The sequence below is a fragment of the Erpetoichthys calabaricus genome, chromosome 8, assembly GCF_900747795.2.
Source record: "Erpetoichthys calabaricus chromosome 8, fErpCal1.3, whole genome shotgun sequence".
NCBI classification, from domain to species: Eukaryota; Metazoa; Chordata; class Cladistia; order Polypteriformes; family Polypteridae; genus Erpetoichthys; species Erpetoichthys calabaricus.
In genome coordinates this window covers 47,810,516-47,832,418 of record NC_041401.2, presented here as the reverse complement: position 1 = coordinate 47,832,418, position 21,903 = coordinate 47,810,516, and the positions used below count along the sequence as shown (strand labels likewise).

Here is a 21,903-nt window from a genome sequence, read left to right as displayed (position 1 = left end):
CAGTAGGTTAACCATTTTAGAGGCTCCTTCATGAAACCTCTTAAAATCAAAATGACCAAGCAGCTAAAATAACACCTACACTAACAATTTACTGCTTTGTTTTCTGAAGAGGAGGTTGAATAATTAACATGGTTAGCAATAATGTGTCTTTTCATTGCACATTTAGCTTAAAAAGCTTGAGTAAATACTATCCCATAAATGAAAGCGATTTTTCATCACTCAAAAAGCACCTACTGTACATAACAGAGGGTCATAGTATTTAAACCTTCATGGTTAATGACTCATAGCACTTCATTTATTGACTCAGTTTATGCTCTTAGAATTTTGGTTTTGGTAACAACTCATTCTTTGATTAACAGCTTTTGAAAATTGTCATTTTGGCTCTCCTCACTATTTTACTTTAAAATTTTAGACAATGGCATTTTGGAGTTTTAGATATTGGCTCACATCACAGTTTCTCAAATGCATGTACATCTCCTGGTGCACTTTAACACCATCTTCCTGGTTTCTCCTTCCTTCCTGGATCACTAACTCTACTGACAATAGACAATTCTAAGTGGTCGGCTCGGACTACCCTGGAGGTGAACTAGGACTACACTGTGGTCCAGCTAAACCACTTTGGAATCTTGCAGTTGGCATAACAGGCACTTGGCAGGTAAAAAGAAGAGCTAAGGGCAATAGCACCAGCCCATTACTGACAGTTAGTAACATGTGCAAGGGTCTCTTTCTGTATAAAACAGCCTCATGGGTGCTGTGCAATTTATATGATAACAGGAGTGTTTATTTATTTAACCCATAATATCTTCTCGCACTTTGTCATTGTCTTTCTGTTTTTCCTGTCTGATAGTGGATTTCATCCAGCTACTGTATTTTTACGTTGGCCTGTCACTCTTAATTTCAAAATGTCATGGTAAGCAGCTTCTCATCACAGTTTGGAATTGCCTCTGGGTCAGTCAAGGAAACGTCAATGTATCCAGCAGGGTCGTGCTAGCTCCCTTAAGGAGGTTTTTAGAGCAAGTAACCCAAGATGCGGCAACCTAGCATACCTTCCCATGTACAAAGTGAAAAACTGAACTATTAAACAAACGTTTCACCTCAACAAAATGAAGTCAAACTCTAAATTGTCAAGCAATGAATTGTACTTATCTTGTTTTCTTTTTGATTGCTTACACACTCCTGCCTGCAATAGCAGCGAAAGGTTGCCAATTGAAAACAGATGTCAACAGATAAGCCTTCAAGTCTCTATTTTCTTTAGCTGATTTTATTTAAGAACACATATAGGCCAGGGACTGAGGAGTGGTATACAAGAAGACATTGTCGGTAGGTGATTTCATCAATGCTGTTTGTCAGAAGATGAAGATATTTCACCAAGGTGCTGTTTTTTGGAAGCCTCCAGAATTTTTGTGCCACTTACCTGTTAATGTTACTTCTGTTTATTGTCTGTTTTGTGGCCAATGTTTCTGTTATGTCCCTTGTATTTTGAGGGTAGCTCCTTAAGAGTAGGGAGCACCTGCTAATCATCGCCAGGTACTACCCTCAGACCTACAAATATGGAGGGTCTTCCATAGTTCCTGGCAGTTCATTTCAAATATACTAGGGAGTGGAGAGTTTACTTATGTTTTGCTGTGCTTGGTACCTTTTGTGATTTCTGGATTTCTGGACCTGTGCTCTGCTTTTGACTTCATTTTGGATTTTGTATTAGGACTGTGCTTGCCTTGCATTGCCAGTTCCTTTTGTGCTTGACGGAGATTCTTGTGCTTCAGAGCATTTTTGTTAAAAATGAATCTTTTATTTTTTAAAGATTCTTCAGGGCCTTTGTTGCGCCTAGTCGTGGTTTTGACGTTAAACCACATAAACCACATGGGCAATTTTGGAAGTATTTATGGAACTTATGTGCTTTTGGGTCTCCATGTTCATAACGATGTTTTATACTGTAGGTCTTTGTCTCAAAATCAGCCAGTCGGGTTTACATGTGTTCAGAAAAGATTAATATGAACATAGACTAATATACCTTCATTATTTCTAATGATTTTGCTGTCTGTTTTTTTTTTATCCATGTGATATAAAAGCTCCCATGCCATACTATTACTTTGTTTTTCAACTATAAGCTTTTTTTCAGAAACGTCTTCCACCAGCCTCATCTCAGCTTGTTGCACAATCATGTTGCTCTTCAAGAATTCTTCCATTGTGCTTTCCCATGACATTTGTGTAGATCTAGCTTTTGATTTTATTAAGTGCTTTTATTTTATGTTGTGTGTAAAAATTCAATAAATCAAAAATAGGTATTTATTTTTTTATACATGTTTGGCACAAAGTTATTAACTGAAATATAACTATGAGGTAGTGCCCTATGAACCACAGTATTGCAGGCTTCTGTACTTAATATAAAGCTGACCCCCAACTCGCCTTGGAGTTTTCACACTCTTGACATCTGGTGGGATGGGTCCACCTATTAAGAGATCAGTGAGTATGGACATATGTACATTGAGCTGGTGGGGAGAGCACTCTTGAAAACTAAAGGCTACAAGCCTGTGATCAGGGACCAAAGTCTACGAAGCTTCCCTTACGACCCCACTGCTGTGAACCTGCTATACATCTGTCCACATGGAATTTTACAGCACTCCAAAGTCCCTTTCTTTTTTTGTGTCTTTAAATAACTGATTTTTATTTTTAGTGGATTGTCTCTGTTTCAGTTGTTTTATTTTATTACTTCTCTTTATTTTAACATGATTGTCTGCATTTATATTTATTGTGAAGAGTCTTGAGCTGTACTAGAAAATGAAGGTTGCTATGCAAATGAAGTTTCTTATTATTTGTGCTATAATTATGTTTAGTATTATACTGATATTTGTGCATTTTATTTTTTAAAGTATGACTAAGAAACCAAAGTTAAACTTCAATTTTAATTTTAATTAACTTAAATTTAATATAATTAAAATTTAATCTAGTTTTAATTTCAACCTAGGGGCAAATAAAGTATCTATCTGTCTATCCATTTAAAGTGAAATCATCTGGATTTGAACTGTAGTTTTTAGATGAATCATTCAAAGTGTGAGAGTGGTACATTGTACTTAGTTGTTTTGTATTAACAAATGTGTTAGTCTTTAGAATTAATACTTTTAAGCTTTTTATTTCAAATACTATATAACAGTTACAGTTAATAACATAAACATCTATCAACTTGTCACCACAATCCAGATAGTTGCTAAGAAAAAGGAAAATGTACTGTACCAGATACATTGCACATTTAAAAAAGTGTTAGGAATGCAACAGATGTGCTAAATGTAAATTCCCAGCATGATTTAACTGTTTACTCTTTGCAAAATTACCCATTTTACTTAGTTTATGACCTCTAAAATTACATTTAAAGATGTGAAAGGACTCGATTCACTGCTATGGATTACCCATTGACAGGTCGGAACAAAACGAAAATGTTCTTTCTTGCAGGGTAAACCAAATTATTGGATGTCTCTAGGCATCTCATAAGAACATAACATTTACAAAAGGCGGGAGTCAAACTAGCACTGGTCATTAGGAAGAGTTACATTATGTTATATTAGAAAAGCTGAAGGAATCAATCAATTAATCGATCTATCAATGAAAATTCTGTTACCATGTAGTATAGTGGCTTGGAATTTGTCAAAATATTACAGCCATACATATGACAATACCAAATTAAAATGAACACAGTATTCCGTACTTGACAATGTCACAACATTATTGGCGGCGACAAAAAATGACAATATAGTAGACATTATATAAGAAGACGCTATACACAAACCAAATGTCATCCTATATACAGTAAGGGTCATTATCCTTATTAGTCTAGCAGTTAAACTTTGTTCAGCAGCAGACAGAGTTAAGAATCCCAGGGAAGTTTTTTAACTTTATGATTGGCTAGATTTACTGCATTACCTAGAGTAATGAGGTTGAACTTGCTGAATGGTGTAGAAACAACTATATTACCTGCAATACCAGCAAAATAAGGGAACTCTTATTGACTTTATTAAGTTTGCTTTGGTAAGAGTGAAAAGCTTTCGAATCTTCTATGGTCCGTCAGTATTATCTATCATGTTAAGAAAGCTTAACAGTACCTTTACATTTTGAGAAGATGGAGACAAATCAGTCTGCTTTTCTGAACATTTTACTAACTCCTAAAGGTGCACAGTGAAGGGCATCCATACTTGTCACATCAGAGTCTGGGGTAGCAATTGCAGTCTGGCAGAAAGCATGGCTCTGCAAGAGGTAGTTAAAATGGTCTAGGGCCAAGTACAAGACATTTATTAGGAGATGTCTGAAGAAAACATTTTCCATCTTTGCAGATTCCAGAAACTTCAGCAATAAACTGTTTGTCCCCACTGCTATCTAGCAAGAGGTATTTGAAGCCTTCATTTTAATACTACCACTACCTACAAATGTTTTATAACCATGTAATAACTATTTTGTATACAGTCATGTTTGACCTGTGCTCAAGACTCCACAGCAAAAGCCCCTGTACTAGCAGTGACATGTGCAGACCTTTTGGTGGGCAGCAACTCACAAAGGGGAGAAGGGGAACTTTAAAAGAGAGAATCTCTTACATTTTAATCCTAGCCGCAAATCAATGGCTACTTTTATTTTTTAGTTTCTTTATTCTGTCAATATAACACATCTCAACAAGAGGAAGGAGCAAACAAAAGAATGCTATGGGAATGCCAATTAGGGGTTAGGTGAAAGAACAAATATTTTTAGTAAGCACATTCCATTCATTCTCTAGGCAGGCATAGCTGCACGTGGTAGGATCAACGGGCAGCCCTGAGGTGTTGATGGGGGAATCGTTGAAGCCTACATTTATGTGCAGACAAGCACAGTTCAGCTGATTTCCTTTTTAGCACTCTGGGGTTTGTAATTAGGCACCTGCACCCACTGAAGCATGAAAGGAGCCTGAACAGGGCAGAAATATGAAAAGCCTGGATTGTGGTTGAGCTGGTGTAGTAGTGTGGAGGCAAGTGGTCGGGAAGTGGCCCTGAGTGGAGCAAGAAAATGGCGCTCACAGGGCAGGATCCTTTATACAATACAAATCCTCTTAACTTCTAGGGGTTCAACAACAAAGTGGTTCAATAAATAAGGTACATTTAGTGTCATCTATTGATACTTTCCTTCAGAAAGTGGTTAAATTATGTGTTTGAATTCTTGCAGACCAATGAACATTCACATTTTTTGTATTATTTAAAGCATAGAAAACCTTCTCCATAGAAGCTGATTGAAGTTGGGTGTCTCCGTGCTTCAATGGGTATGTCTGTTTCAAGCAGATAAACAAGTTCCAGCTTTAGTTCTATGTGGAGAATTCTTTTGTGGTGCACTTGTTTAACAAAAGTTAAAGGGGGTCCGTATTGTAGTGACGCTCTGGGCTAATGATGGGAGAGGAGCAGAGGTTTGAACTACTGCAGCTACTCCTTTGTTCACATTCCTGTGTACTACTAAATTAATGTCATGGGTCATTCTGCAGCCATGCTGGGTGCTTGTTGCTTATTCTGTTTCCTGCATACCACGTGGTGATGTCTGATATTTATATTTCTTAATTTGATACTGCAGTGGAACTAGTATATTGCCTTCAAATCTCATGCCTTATTACAGACTTGTGCCATTGTTACTTAGCACTGTATTGATTTTCTTGTGGAGGGTTGTACACCAGAAGGATAGAAACAAATAGTCTTCATTGACTGCAATGTGTACTAATAATAAATTCATTAAAATTTCAACATTTCTCTCTAAAATCTACTTTAATTAGTTGGATTGCAAAAGTAAATTTCTTTCTTTGGGCAGTAAACCTGAAATGAACTGAATTAAGCTGACCTATTGTCAGGATGCAGTCAAAAGGCATTAGCATGGCAACAGATTTTCCCTTCATCTTCTGATACAGAGGCCCCAGATATTAACTATATAGTCTTCTGCAAATTAAACATACATTTTTGACTTCTTTACTATGGCTTCCTAAAGTATTGAAGATATATATGAGATTAAAAAAGCTTGCATTGTGGTCCCAAGGCACCAAATTGAACATTGAATGAGAAATGCTGACAGTAACAGTAGCATCATGCACCTTTGTAAATCCAAAATATAATTCCAGAAAGTAAATATACTCTAGTTTCATGTGTCTTTTAATCCATTTTGCTCACAATTGTCATGCGACTTGATACCCACAAGCGCTTAAGAGAAAACCATTATGATATGATGCTGGGGTTTTGCAAAAAGCATTTTGCTATTGTATTTTGCAAACAGCAATCTGACAGAACAGGAGAAAATATTCAGTTATTCTCCAGGGATGAAAACATGATTAAAGTGTTGATGCTGAAATACAAAATACCACAGAAGTTACTGAAAAGGCACTCCTGCTAAGATAGCCTACATAACGAAGTAACGGAAAAAAAATAGGGGGGATTTGTTTGCCTATAGAGCTCATATCCAGCAGACAAGGAAATTACTTTGGAATAAAAGTGCCTTTTAAGCTGTGTTTCCATAACAGATAAGCTTACATGGAAATGTATGGCGTTAACCCTAGGGAGTAGGTAACCTCAAGTTCTTTATATCTTCGTTTCTTTAACTTACAGTGGGCATGAGAAGGTTGCTGGCTACATAGACTGAATACCGCAAACTTACCTTGTACACATTAGCTGTTTAACATCATTACATTTTTGAAAATCTAAGTGAGAATTGGTGAAGCAAATACATTAGAAGATACACAGGACAAACTAATCAGAAGTAATTCCTGGTCTAGCTTGCCAAAGAAGGCTACCATTTGTTTTAGAATTGTACAACCAAGAAGAAAAATGGTATAAGCAGCACATTGTTGAATTCTGTTTCCTTAAGAGCACTACCTCAAGTGTTCCGAAGTTTCAAAGGGATATTAGGAGAAAACAATGTTGAAGTAAGCAATAGCGGTTGATAGAAACAGTTATAGTACAATCACAAAGCGCAAGAATATCCAAGGCATCATAGCAGCTGCATAAATCCCCTGCAGTGTTTTGTCTGCGCAGCTAACCAATCACCAACCTTGATGACGATTGTCCTTAATTATGTCTCTGTATTGTTTATGGAGTCTTCTGAACACAAGCAATGAACATTATCCTATTTCATTTATTCAGCCATGAAGCTTTCATCAGAGCTGGCTTTGGTCTTTTTCTGTGTTGATCTAGATCAGGGATGTCTAACTCCGATCCTAGAGGGCTGCAGTGGCTGCAGGTTTTCATTCTAATCATCTTCTTAATTAGTGATCAGTTTTCCCTGCTAATTAACTTCTGCTTTAGTTTTGTTTTTTTGTTTTTTTTATTGATTTTTTTGAAATCACACAACATTCCATACAAATAGATCAATTTTACAAGAATAGGATCGAAAACAAATCAACCCCCACCCCTAACTTCTGCTTTAGTTTTAATCAACTTGACTCAGACCCCTTAGTTGTTTCTTTTTCCTTAATGAGTAGTAAAACAATAATGAGACACAAAACAAACCGCTACAATACCAAGTCACCTGTGTCCATCACACAGCATCTGAAAATAAAGAGAAATAGAGGTCTCAGTAAGGTTGATCTCTCAGGTCACCAAAACATTTTGACGATGTTCTTAGAAAAAACAGAAAATCAACAGTTCTGGAAATTTCTGCTGTGCATAATGAGAGCAGCAACAAGCCATGGAATTAAATAACAGGTTTAATTAACAGCAAGAATCAGCTTCTCATTAAGAAACTGGTTGAAGTGAAATTGGTTGGAGTTTGAAGCCCCAATTTAGCTGGTCATCTGTTGGCTCATTTCATGTCTCATTTCTGTTTTGGCTTTCATTTAATGAAGAAAAGAATCAGTTCAGAAGACTGAATCCTTACAAAACAGGGATATTAAAATGATGAGAAAAGAAGTTAAATAGTATTGAAAACTGGTTACTGATTAGGAAAAGGGTTAGAATGAAAACCTGCAGCCACTGTGGCCATCCAGGCCCAGAGTTCAACACCCCTGATCTAGCTCTTCTCCCTTGGTGCCATATGCCTTGTTTGTTTCTCTTATCTTTCTGCTTTTCCTCATGTGTGTTAGTATTTGTAATCCTGATAATGTTGACCACAGAAAACTGTTTTACGTTGTAGTTCTGACACCTCCGCATTCTTTCTTTAAGGTTCAGCTTCCCTGAGTCTAATATCCTCATTGATTGATTGAATCCTTGGTTTCAAGCTGTAACTGCCCCTGATGTTAAGTTACAGTTGCTTCCAAAATATATAAATTACCCATAAAGAGTATTTGTCCCTTCGACGTTTCAACATTTTTTTGCTATACAACATCCAATCACAGCAAATTTATCTTGGCTTTTGTGACACTGATCCAAAGAAAAAGACTCTTTAATGTCAAAGTGAAAAAACAATCTCAGCAATGTCATCTAAATTAATTACAAATATATGAAACATAAAACACTTTAGTCCATAAATATTCGGTGTTAATATGACACACTCAGTGATCACTGGTGCAGGCAATTGGTTTTAAAAGTCACATAAAGATGTCCAATGGATATCACCTGTCAGTAGTTTCTATTGAATGTAGTTTAAACACACCTTATCTGGATGGTCTAGCTGAGCCTGTATGAAGATAGAACACTCTAAGCAATCCTGTGAAAAGGTCATTGAAAAGCACAACTCAGGGGATGTTAACAAGAAAATATCCAAGTCATTGAAAATTCCTTGAAGCCCAGCTATATCAGTCATTAAGGAATGGAAAGAGTATGGCACAGGTGGAGATGTGCCTAGAGCAGGCCATCCAAAAAACTAAGTGATTGTGCAAGAAGGAAGATTAGTGAGGGAGGCCACCAGGAGACCTGTGATAACTCTACGGTGGCAAAATTAGAGAGACTGTGCATACAACAACTGTCACTCAAGCCATTCACCAGTCAAAGCTTCATTGGAAAGTGGCAAAGAGAAAGCCACTGTAAAAAAAAAAATTAAAAAAACGCACATGACATCTTGGCTAGAGTTTTCCAGAAGACACACGGATGAATCTGAAGTCATCTGGAAGAAGGTTCTCTGCTCTGATAAGACCAAAAGTAAGCTTTTTTGCCCATCAGACTAAAATGCCTAGTTTGCCGTTAGTTGAACACTAAACATTAATGAAAGCACACCATCCCCACCGTGAAACATGGTGGAGGGCAGCATCATGCTGAGCAATTGCATCTCTGCAGAAGACACTGGGAGGCTTGTGAGATTAGAAGATAACATCAGTGCAGCAAAATACAGGGAAATCCTTAAGGAAAACTTGATGAAGTCTGCAAGGTAACCCTTGGGAGGAAAACATCATCCCCAAGCATATAGCCAAAACTATACAGGGACGCTGACGTAGAGGTGCAAACGGATTTAAGGTGGGCCAGGTTTGTGAGTTTTTTCGTAGGCTTAATGCTCACTTGAATGGGATAATTGCTGCATATGGTCAATTATTTTGCGCTTAACATTTGTAATTAATTTAGACCACTTTATAGAGATCTGCTTGTATTGCAGCATTAAATAGTGTTTTTCTCCTAAAAATGCCAAATTAAATCCACTATGAATTAATGTTACCTAATAATAACATTTGAAAACTTTCAACTTTGCTCTACTTTTTGTGTGTTTTGGACTTCCTGGTTATGAACCCTGCTTTTGTTTTGTGCCCTTGAATCTTCCTAGCACTTGGGCAGCTGGCTTTATACCCTGACATGTTACATTAGCAATCAAGCTACATTAACCAATGGAAAATATTTTTTATTTACCCAACCAAACTGTGACATTGTGATTTATGGTTCCTCATTCCTCAGCTCACATAACACCCTACCCTTGGACTGAGCATGCCTGATATCTTTATCCACTTTTAGCTACTATCATAATTACTGTATGCTTCCTTGTTAATCCATTTTCCATCGTTGCTAAAATCTTACACTGATATTGATCTGTGTGCACAGATAAAAGGAGACAACAAAGGTAATGATGGCAGGTCTTTGAAATGATGACTTAATATATCAGTAGATTACAGGCAGCGCTTTTTGAGTTGTAGCAAGTACCATTCTTAATCTCATCTTTCTCAACTAAGGCTAGTATTGCAGTGATTCTTCATGAGTGTCTGTTTGTTTCTGTAGTAATCTATTCAGAACAGTCCCACCTTCCTCACTCTCAAATTAATGGTACATGTCGTCATGGCAAAAGGCTACAAATCTTTGATGGCAGATCATACTCCCAGTATATTATATATAATCTACAAATTGCAATCTCATTGAGAGCTATTAAGCTATTTAATTATTTTTGAAATTTTGTGCACATCTTCTAAAAAGATGAATGAGTTTTGATTTTTTTAATGAGAATCCTTGCTTCTTTTGTTTCTTTGACTCCATACAAATAGGTGTTCAGTATCCCAAGATTTAACTAACTGTACTTAGTGCAATACGGCATATATTTAAAAACTATAAGACCATAATTGTGTCACCAATACTGCAAGGCATTAGCAGTTTCTGAATACAGATTTGAGAATGACAGGTTGACATTCCAAAAAGGTATGTTGCAACAAATGGGAAAGCAATACAGTTAAAAGTGTGCAAAAATTGAAATAACATTACTTGTAAAACAGTTGTTTCATTATAGTTCATGTGACTTATTATATATTTTCAATTTATTTTTAGAAAATGACACAATCTATTGGACAGACATGGGGTTAAATAAAATCAGCCGAGCTAAGCGAGATCAGACCTGGAAAGAAGACATTATCACAAATGGCATTGGAAGAGTTGAAGGAATTGCAGTTGACTGGATTGCAGGTATTTTTTCCCCCAAAGTTACTATACATTTTCAGTATTATGTCAGATATCCCCTAGGAGATTACTGTGAGCGCTCCTGTGCTTTTTCATGTTCATAATTCTCTTCAGAATTATTGTTAAGCCTTTCTCTACCACTATAATTTGGTAGGATAAAGAAAAAAGTAGTCTCCTAGGTGACAGGATGACCTATTGCAGTTTTTCAGTATAGTCTTGAGGGATATAAATGGTAGAAAGTGACAAAAATCCTCTTCCTTTAAAAAAGTACAAATGGATTACTGAAAGGCATGCCTGGCTTACCTGCAATCTGTAAGGAATATCAGACTTTTTCTATTGATTTGTGTTGTTAATTAACCCAGTTTAGTTTGTACAACAATTGAAAAAGATGACAATGAACTGTTCCGTACATTCTGTAGCCCTCAGGTATCGAATTTTGTCAGCAACTGCATTTTGAGCTAAAATATTTAACTTGAAACACTGTATTATAAATAAGCACTAGTAATACAGTATAATTAATTTTTGGATAGCTTCCATTTTCTTCTGCCCTGTCAGAACGGATTTGGAGGTGCATCTCTAGTTCCCCTTCTAATCTGATCCAATCCCTAATGTCCAAAAATCTTGAAAATTTAAGTAATGGTTACACAGTTTGTGCATTTTAGATGCAAAAGAAACATTGGCATCTTGTGTTGTCAGTGCTGCTGAATCAAATCTGTTTCTTTCTGTTTATAAAGGAAATGTTTATTGGACTGACCATGGCTTTGATCTTATTGAAGCAGCAAGGCTCAATGGTTCATTCCGTTTCGTGGTTATATCTGAAGGACTGGATAAACCAAAAGCGATTGCAGTTCATCCACAAAAAGGGTAACACATTTCTATTCCGTGTTCTTCCCAACTTTATTGTGTGCCTCTTGTCATGACTCATTTGTAATTTTATACATTTTTATGCTAAGGATGCATTTTTATCTAATTCTGTAATTTTCTTTTTCCTAACACTCTGAGTCACTTGGATTCTGATTATGCTTCTGTTTTGTTTCAAGCTTGTATTTTTATTTGTTTTTGTTATTTTTGATCTGTGAATGTCATCGCTTTTTCATGAGCTTTGTAAGTTTGAAGGTTAGTTGCTAGAATGCTAATATCGGTTACTTGTCATGCTTTGCAGAAATCGGAACATGTGCTGCCACTTGGAGCTTTTGTAGCATTACTCTAACCTTCCAAGTTTGTTGATTTCAAAACTAAAAACTTTTGTTATTGATCTCTTGGTTTTTCTGACTTTCCTACCAGGTTTTGAGACTGTAGTTTTGTCAGTCTTCTTGTAATGATCACTGCTGGTGTTTCTGTTATGATTTCATTTTATGGTTCTTCATCCCTTCCCCTAGTGGCCTGACAAATACACGGGGGGACACGTGTGCTTGATGTTAAGAAATTGAAATGCAGCAACAACACAGAAACAGCATGAAGTATTCAGTAAAGAAAACTAAAGAATTCCACCATCTGTGAAATTCAAGCTTGAAACTTTTTGAACCTGCTAGGTCTGGGCAAATAAAAATGCAATTCAGTTATTAATTAAGTTATGCTAATAAGTAAATAAACGTGAATTCTTAGAGTAAACTCAATAAAATCTTTGCAGATTTAATTCTGAACCCTTTAGTTTGTAACATACTTCTTACTACGTTTTAATTGTCTCCCCATTTTCTCCCATACTTTTTTTTAAATTCTTCTGTCAAGAATGAATTAACACCAAAGTAACTATAGAAGGATTCCTAATCCAAAGCCGTAAATTCCAACAATATAGAAAGATAATATTACTGGCCTTTTAAAAGATCCTACTTGAAAAAGGGTAACTTTTATCTATCTATGAATGTGGCGCCCGTTACATTGCACAAAATTCCTTTTGCTCACATCATTCCAAGAAGCAAACCCCAGTTAATCTCAACACATCATCTTTTTTTGTCCTGCCACTTAAGATGATTAACAAGAACCCCAAAATTTAAATCAAAAGATGTTGCAGTTATATTTCTGAAATATTTATATACTTTCCTTCCATTATATCCACAGCTTAATTCAGAGTCTTTTCTGCCATCTTTTCTCTGCTTTTTCCATGTTTCTTTACTGGTTGCTAAGCAACTGTACCAATCTACAACTTTTGCAAATTAAATTACATTATTTTTAAAGCCATACTACAGAATGGACTACTACAGGGGTGTCAGATACTGTTGACTTGTTGACTGCATTTTTGTTTTCTAAAAAAACAAAAAGATTGCACAATAAAAAGTAATTTGATTGATACCAAAATTCACTTCACTTTATTTTCAAAGAGGAGTAATACGAAGCACGTTCATATTATAGATAACTCAAAGCTGCACTGAGCTTAAGATTAATGAATTGCTTTCTGAAATAGAGCTTTTCTCAGCAGTAATATATCTTGATAAATAAAAAGCATATTTGAGTAATGAAATAGGGACAAACCAATTCAATGATTATCATAAAAGAGCAAAGGGAATCTGACAGTGAAGTGTTCACTTCATATAATCAAGTTGAAGGTTAAATGAACATATAATTAAATAGCATTCTTGCACTGAGCAGTGAAGAAATAGTGAAACAAATATATTGCTAAATTAACTTAAAATTTATAAAGCAATTATACCATTAATTTAAATTAAAAAAACGGTAATTGTTATTATGTTTCCAGATATATAAGCATTCTTCCCCAAGCACATTTTTGCAAAACGCAGATCATTAGAACAGTCTAGATGAGAACAGGCCTATCAGCCCAACAAAGCTCGCCAGTCTTATCCACTTAATTCTTCCAAAGTTGTGTTTTGAAGGTCCTTAAAGTCCTGCTGACTACCACGCTACTTGGTAGCTTATTCCAAGAGTCTATGATTCTCTGTGTGAAGGAAAACTTCTTAATGTTTGTACAAAAAGTTACCCTTAACAAGTTTACATCTGTGTCCCCGTGTTCTTGATGAACTCATTTTGAAATAAGTCTCAATCCACTATACTAATTCCCTTAATTATTTAAAGCACTTCAATCATGTCTCCTCTTAATCTCCTTTTTCTTAAACTGAAAAGGCTCAGCTCTTTTAATCTTTCCTCGTAACTCATCCCCTGTAACCTTGGAATCAGCCTAGTTTTTCTTCTCTGAACTTTTCTACGATTATTAGAACAATAGCTTTGTTCAGCTTTGGATAATTTTCACCTGAACATTTGTAATCTTATTGGATCGCTTTGATATTATAGAATAATTGTGACAACTTATCTGACATCTCCTTTCATAAAGCAGGAGTTACAAAACACCATTTATTTATTTATAACCTTACTAACAAATCTATTTTAGTACTCCCCAGGTCAAATGATGCTGATCATTAGATAAATTTGATCATTATAAAAAAAATGCATTTGGTTACTCATTTGCAATTTATCTAATATTAGATAATTTGATCATTTATCTATAAACATTTTTTTCATCTTTTATCTATCTATCTATCTAAAGCACTTTGCACCATGAGCACAATGAGCTACACCATTTGTATGAAAATGTGCTATATAAATAAATTTTGTTGTTGTTAGATTTATGTCCTGCGGTGGGTTGGCACCCTGCCCAGGATTGGTTCCTGCCTTGTGCCCTGTGTTGGCTGGGATTGGCTCCAGCAGACCCCCGTGACCCTGTGTTCGGATTCAGCGGGTTGGAAAATGGATGGATGGATGAATGTTAGATTTATTGTCATGTACAGTATATTTATTGCAGAGAAATTCTTACTTTTCTGTGTCCACAGAACAGGTCAGGTCAGGTTGGGGAGCATTCACTGGTACAGCGATTTGCCTCACCCACCACATGACAAAATAGCTTGGGATCCTGGTTGGCAACCACCCAGACAGACACGCAGTCCAGTCCCACCCTCTGGAAATGTCTGTCTGCCTCAGCCAGGTGTTATTTGGGCATCCCCTTGGCCTGGTCCAGCTGCTCAGGTCCTCAACAATGAGGATCCTACGAGCCAGATAACCCTTGGGGAATTGCGCCACATGGGCGTAGTGCTGTAACTGACCCTCCCTCACAATGCAGGTAATGTGCCTCATTCAGGTCTCTGAGAACAACCGCTCATTTGACACAAGGTCAAACCAGACATAGTACCTAAGTTGTTCAGTCTTTGTCTCAGATCACTGGATAGCGTCCATGTCTCGCAACCATATAGCAAGACAGGAGCTCCTTGACTCTAATGGCTTGGACCTTCATCCTTTTGCATAGATATTGGGAGTGCCACCTAACCCTTTCCAGCAACCTCATTACCCCCAAGCTCACCCAATCCATCTAATGACTTCATTGGAAGAGTCACCAAAGACATGAATGTCAAGGCCGAAGTAAGTACACCTCTCAACAAGGTCAACACTCTTTCCGCAAACAAACACACTGCTGATGGCTGTGCCTAAGAGGTCATTAAAGTCCAGGATCTTGGTCTTTATCCAGGACACTCGCAAGCCCAGACACTCAGACTTCTCGCTTAGTCTCTTGAGATCCCCAATCAGAGCCTCCATTGACTCCACGAAGATAACAGCATCGTCAGTAAAGTCAAGATCAGTAAATCTTTCTTCACCAACAGTTTCCCCACAGCCGCTGGACACCACGATCTTGCCCAACATCCAGTCCATGCATGCATTGAGCAGGGTAGGAACAAGAACACACCCATGAAGAACCCTATAATCAACTGCCTCGTTTCCCCACAACACTCACATTACCAGTGTACAGGGCGGCCATAATATCTAGCAACCTTGAGGGGATCCCATGAGGTCTCAGGATGTCCCACAGGGCAGCTCAATCAACTGAGTCAAACACTGTACAAAAATTGACAAATGCTGCAAAGAAACTCTGCTGATACTCTCATTTTTGCTTCACGAGAACCATCAGTGCCAAGATGCATTTGATTGTAGACTTCTCAGCAAGTGATCACGGATCCTATTGAGGATGACCCTAGCAACCTGGCACCGAGAGCAGTGTTATACCCCTGTAGTTGCCGCAATCCACGTGTCCTGTTTTCCAGTCAGTTGGGATGATGCCCATCTCCAAAATGGAAGCAAAGATTGCTTGCAATGCCAGGAGTACAGCTTTACCACCAGACTGGAGAAGTTCACCCTGGATATCACAGACCCCTGAAGCCTTCCCTACCCTCAGCTGGTTCACCACCTGTGCAATCTCAGTGAGATTGGGTGGTTCACAGCTAATTGAAGAATCATTCTCAAAAACTGTGGACCCAGAGATGTCCAACATCCTAGCCGGAGGATCTGCTTTAAACAGCTGCTCAAACCAGCAGTCACAACTGCAGTGTCATCTGTAAGGACCGTTCCATCAGCCACCCTGACTGTGACTCTCAGAGGAACAGATTTGGATGTGTGTAATGCTTCGATTCCTCTGTAAGCAGGACGTGGGTCACTAGATCATAGCTAGTATGTCACTTGTATACACCTCCTTATCTGCCCTCAGAGCCCTCACAGCCATCCTTCTCAGTTCCTGGTACAGACCAGAGTTGCCATCAAGCTGTGAGCCGCGACTCCTTTCGATGATATCCAGAGTGCCCTGTGAGATGAAAGACCACCTTCTGGGAACACTGGTAACACCAACACAACCCTCAGTGACCTTCAGGGTTTTGTCACAGAAGATCTCCAACATCACATTAGGCTCAGCAGTTGCACCCAAGTCTGAAAGTTCCTCACACAAGCTGCCAGTAAACTCATTAGAAACGGCCTGATCTTGGAGTCTGGCCAGGTCCAGCCTCATTTTCGTAGTAGGTGGAAGTCTACTGGACCTAAGCTGGATCTTCAGAGTAGAAACAGGAAGTCTGTGGTCAGAATTCACAAACTGGGCACTTCTGTAGATCCCGCAGCTTTGTAAGAGCTTCCAGCATCTGCACATGTGGATGTGATCAATCTCCTTTACTGCACCACCAGTTTTGGAGTACTAAGTCCAATAATGCGGCTCAGGGCACTGGAATCAGGATCCAGCTCTCTGCCGCCCCTAACCTTTTGCAAAGTTAAGGAACATGGAGCCACTTTCACCATGGTCACCAGACCCATGGGGACCGAGACAATCCTCATAGCCAGCCCTGTCAGTGCCAGTGGTTGCACTTAAGCCACCCATGACCAGAGGAGTGTCAACTCGCGGGCACCCAACAACCAACGAACAAAGTTGTGAATAAAATGTCTCACAAAGACATCACTCACCACGGTCAGAGCATACACTGAGACAACAAACAAGGCACCCAGAGAGTGCCATAATCTGAGCCTTATAATATGCTCTTTGAAAGGAGTGATGTTGAACACCATCGGAAGAAACTGATCCTCTACAGCGAGTATGACAGCCATCAGAGTGACCCGATCAATAAGAGGTGTACCCACCTATAGAGATTTGGCCAATCCCAGGTCAGTGCACCTCAGAAAGTGCCACCACTGAAATGAGGAGTTTACACTGTTCCTCCAACAGCAGAGGAAGATTTTAATCATGCCAGAGACAAAACGTTCCATACGCCTACCCAGATGGGCTACCTGCAATTTGGACCAGAGTGCTGCTGTGGGGCGGTGACCCCTCAGCACCACACCAGTTTTTGATCCCCAACATGCTGACCCCATTGGCTCTCTGACAGTTTTGACTCTTCCAGGGATGGGGCCCACAAGAGCTTTCCCCCATCCCCTTCATAATGTGAGCAGCCTTCCTTTGTGTGGCTGCAGCAGAGCCACTCCTGCGGAGAGCAGAAAGGAGTCCTGTCTGTTGTCTCAGAGCTGCGTGAGGTTTTTTTATGACGGCTGGAATGCCAATCCCGCTACAAAACACCATGATTTCTGTGTAAGTTGGAGGACTGCTTGCAGGGCCGGATGCAGTTTAACGTCATACCTAGGACAGATCCACAGAACAGCTGACAATAAAATAGTACCAATAACAGCACACACAAAAATAAATAACATACAATATATACAGTATTCACAACTCTATACTATCCAATATTTGTAATGCACAGATAGCAACTGGGTGACAGAAATATTCTGTGATACCATTGCCACCCTTTGCAGTTCATTTCAATCTTCAGCTGAACAGGTGCTGTACCAGAATGTAATGCTGCTGTAAGGATGAACTCTACTACACACTTATAGAAGTCGTAAGAACAGACAGAAATCCAAGCTGTCCTTAGACACCTGAGGAAATAGAGGCGATTGTGAGCCTTTTTGAAAAGAGACAAAATATGTAATGCCCACTTCAGTGCATTGGTTTTAGTCATTCCAAGAAATTTAGAGCTGCCCACCCTTTTGACACCATCCTGTCCAAAGTAGGTATCAGTGTGGTCTGCCTTCTGCTTCCTGAAATCTATGACTACCTCCTTGGTTATGATGAAATTAAGATTCATATTGTTTTCCTGGCAAAAGAGAGTCATTAGATAACCCTCTTCTCTGTAGATCATTTTATCATTATTGATAATCAGGCCTATAATCGTGGTGCCATTTGCAAATTTATTAATAAAGTAGCTGCTGTGTTTGGCTCAAAAGATGGTGTCAAAAACCTGGCCGACTCTTCACTCCACAGCTCTGCACCAAATTTATAATGGGTTTTAATGTGTTTTATTCATTTTACTTTATAGTGGTACTGATTTTATATTGTTTGGTTAGGTCAACATATATTGTTAGAGCGCTTATTGTGAGTGATTGGCATATTCCCACAGGGATTAGCAGCAGAGGAGTGATGCCACCAATAGAAAGTAGTACAGTGTGTGGGGGCCTGCTTTGGTGATTAACACAGAAATAGCTTATGTCTGAAGACAACAATTTGGTATACTCGAGCTGAGCCAGTAGGTTTCTTTGCTTGAAGTTGCTGTCCATAGGCAGATTATGCTGTACTCATGGGGCTGTGTAAAGCGGCTATATTAAAGTACACATACATTTCCATGATAAAATAGAGCTGGATTTGTTAGTCAGATTTGTTTGTTTCCCGCTCAGAAGTTTGCTCACAGGAGGAGACCTAGATGGGTGTTTTGGTAAACACTAGCCCCTATGTTGTTGCTTTATGCTTGTACCAGTATAAGAAAGAATGCAAAACCAATAAGTGGGAGCCTCCCAATGGAGTGACACAGCCACTTAGTAAATATATAAAGACAAACTCACAAGGGGTTTTTACCCCTTAACTGGGAGCACCAGGTAACCTGCCAAAAAGAGCTAGAGACTATGGCAAGGATTAGGTTGGCCTGGTCTGTTTAGCTTGGTGAATTGCCAAATTGATCCTTTTGAGGATGAAGTGATGGAAAAATAAACGGAGTGAAGATGTTTCATGGGTTACAGGTCTTCAATCTGTGATGACCTTAACAAAGCAACCTACATGAAAACCTCACATATTGACCTTTCTGTTAGGCATAATCTTGCTTTCAAGTGAATTGTTAAAGTATAATTTTTCAAACTAGGCTGTGTCAATATGAGAATTTAGTATTATACTAGAAGAATCGGTTAAAGCCATTAACCTCACTCGGTTCTGTCATTGCCAAATTATTCCTGTTATGACTTTGATTGGGTTTTTTTACATATCTTTTTCACTGGTTATGATTTTGATTGTTTCTTATTTTTTCACATAATTGTAGTATTTGCTATGGTTAATGTGATTTTCTTTTGGGATTTTTGATTAGAAAGCTTTGGTGCATACATTTTTATTTGTAATAATGTTACATTTCTTTAACATCTTCCTGTGATGCCATAATTGTTTATTAGATGCATCAGTTTTGGGCCTTTCTTGTTGATTCTTTGTTATGGCATTTTACCCAGAGATGCCTAGGAAAGCATGACATGTGACATCATCTATATGAGTGGACAAAAGGTCAGTGCGGTGCACTTCCTAGTTACTGTATCTAAGATTATAGATTCTTTACAAAACTTTAAAGTTTATTTCTTGTTATGTGTTTCTGGCAATAGACTTTATTTTCTTTTTTCTGACTCTTGTATTTGTGTTTAGTTTTGGGCACTAATGATTGACAATAGGGCGGCGCAGTGGGTAGCGCTGCTGCCTCGCAGTTGGGTGACCTGGGGACCTGGGTTCGCTTCCCGGGTCCTCCCTGCGTGCAGTTTGCATGTTCTCCCCGTGTCTGCGTGGGTTTCCTCCGGGCGCTCTGGTTTCCTCCCACAGTCCAAAGACATGCAGGTTAGATGGATTGGCGATTCTAAATTGGCCCTAGTGTGTGCTTGGTGTGTGGGTGTGTTTGTGTGTGTCCTGCGGTGGGTTGGCACCCTGTCCGGGATTGGTTCCCTGCCTTGTGCCCTGTGTTGGCTGGGATTGGCTCCAGCAGACCCCCATGACCCTGTGTTCGGATTCAGCGGGTTGGAAAATGGATGGCTGGATGATTGACAATACAGAATTTTTGGTTCTAACTCGGCCTGGCTTTCAATTCCTACCTCATCTTTTGGTCCCATATTCAATAAAATGCTGACTCCTATCATCATCCCAATAGTTTATTCCAGATTGCCACAAGCTTTTGTCTGAAGAATTACTTCCATTTTTCTGATCTTAACATGCTTCCCTTAAGTTTCCACTAGTGATCAACTGTGATTTACTGAAATTTCTGTAAAGATGCACAAGCTATTCTACTATGGCAGGAAACAAACCTACATACAGTAGGGCACAGTCTCTCATGCTGGGCCAGTTTAGGATCATCAATCAACTCAAACCAAAACATATTTTATGGGGATTGTGGAAGAGAGATGAAAAAAAGAGTGCAGGCAGGGTGGAATGGGTGGAGAAGAGTGTCAGGAGTAATTTGTGACAGATGGGAGTGAAAGGGAAGGTCTACAGGATGGTAGTGAGACCAGCTATGTTGTATGGGTTGGAGATGGTGGCACTGACCAGAAAGCAGCAGACAGAGCTGGAGGTGGCAGAGTTAAAGATGCTAAGATTTGAACTGAGTGTGACAAGGATGGACAGGATTTGAAATGAGTACATTAGAGGGTCAACTCAGGTTTGACGGATAGGAGACAAAGTCAGAGAGGCGAGATTACGTTGGTTTGGACATGTGCAGAGGAGAGATGCTGAGTATATTGTGAGAAGGATATTAAGGATAGAGCTGCCAGGCAAGAGAAAAAGAGGAAGGCCTAAGAGAAGGTTTATGGATGTGGTGAGAGAGGACATGCTGGTGATGGGTGTAACAGAACAAGATGCAGAGGACAGAAAGATATGGAAGAAGATGTGGCAACCCCTAACGGGAGCATCTGAAAGAAGAAGAAGAAGAAGGAAAATCAAGTATCCGGGGAACAGCTAGTGAAATATGAGGGGAATTTGCAAAATACACCTAGACAGTATCTGGATGAGGAATTTAACCCAGAACTCTAAGAATGTGAGACTGACGCCTACAGAAACCAAAGAAACATATAACTCACTTAGAAAAGTACTTACAATGAGGCATCTGTCCATAACATGTCCCACTCACACCCAAATGTACAAATTAGAGTAACCTTTAGCGTATCACATGCATATTTTAGATGAGAGATTAAAACTAGAGTTCTCAAAGAAAACTGATGACACATAGATAAAGCTACCTCAATCAAACAGCACCTAGGTAACTCTTGACTATGAACCATTAAGAAAAATCCTGGAATGTGTTATTAGATTATTATTAGTTACACCTATTTTATGCAACCTACCATTAAATTCAGAACTAAACCCTACTTTTTACCCATATCATCTCTCCTTGACCTTGTATAAACTTTTGTATTCAGAAAAGTAGTAAATTGATATATATTATGTACAGTTTTACAGTATTACCGTGTTAAATTTGTGTCTGGTTCACAAGTAAGAATAATCCAACACAAATATTCATAGGCTGCCTGTAGCTGTTGAATTCCTCACTGTACAGTATTTCACATTTTCTGTTTTTGGTCAATCAGTTATGATCACTGATTCAATTCTTCAAATCTTTCCTTCTTACTTTATGTTTTTAGTTGTTACTGATACTAATGAAAAAGTAGACTGTCTTTACTGTGAATACACTTGACAGAGAAAGGTCACAACACTTGCCCGCAGTTGTCTTTTGTTTATCCTTTTTCTTATTTGCTCTGCTAATATACCATCTCGGCTGTACTCTTTTACATTACCCTTCCAGCACTGATT

General features: G+C 38.5%; 1 protein-coding gene across 1 annotated transcript in view; it reads left to right on the top strand.

The window, feature by feature from the left end:
* lrp1bb (low density lipoprotein receptor-related protein 1Bb) overlaps positions 1 to 21,903 on the top strand; it is a 2,167,948-nt gene that overhangs the window by 1,617,428 nt on the left and 528,617 nt on the right. Inside the window, exons 36-37 of the mRNA XM_051931086.1 lie at positions 10,653 to 10,787; positions 11,516 to 11,645. Coding sequence (XP_051787046.1) covers positions 10,653 to 10,787; positions 11,516 to 11,645 — 265 coding nt within the window. The remainder of the gene's footprint in view (positions 1 to 10,652; positions 10,788 to 11,515; positions 11,646 to 21,903) is intronic.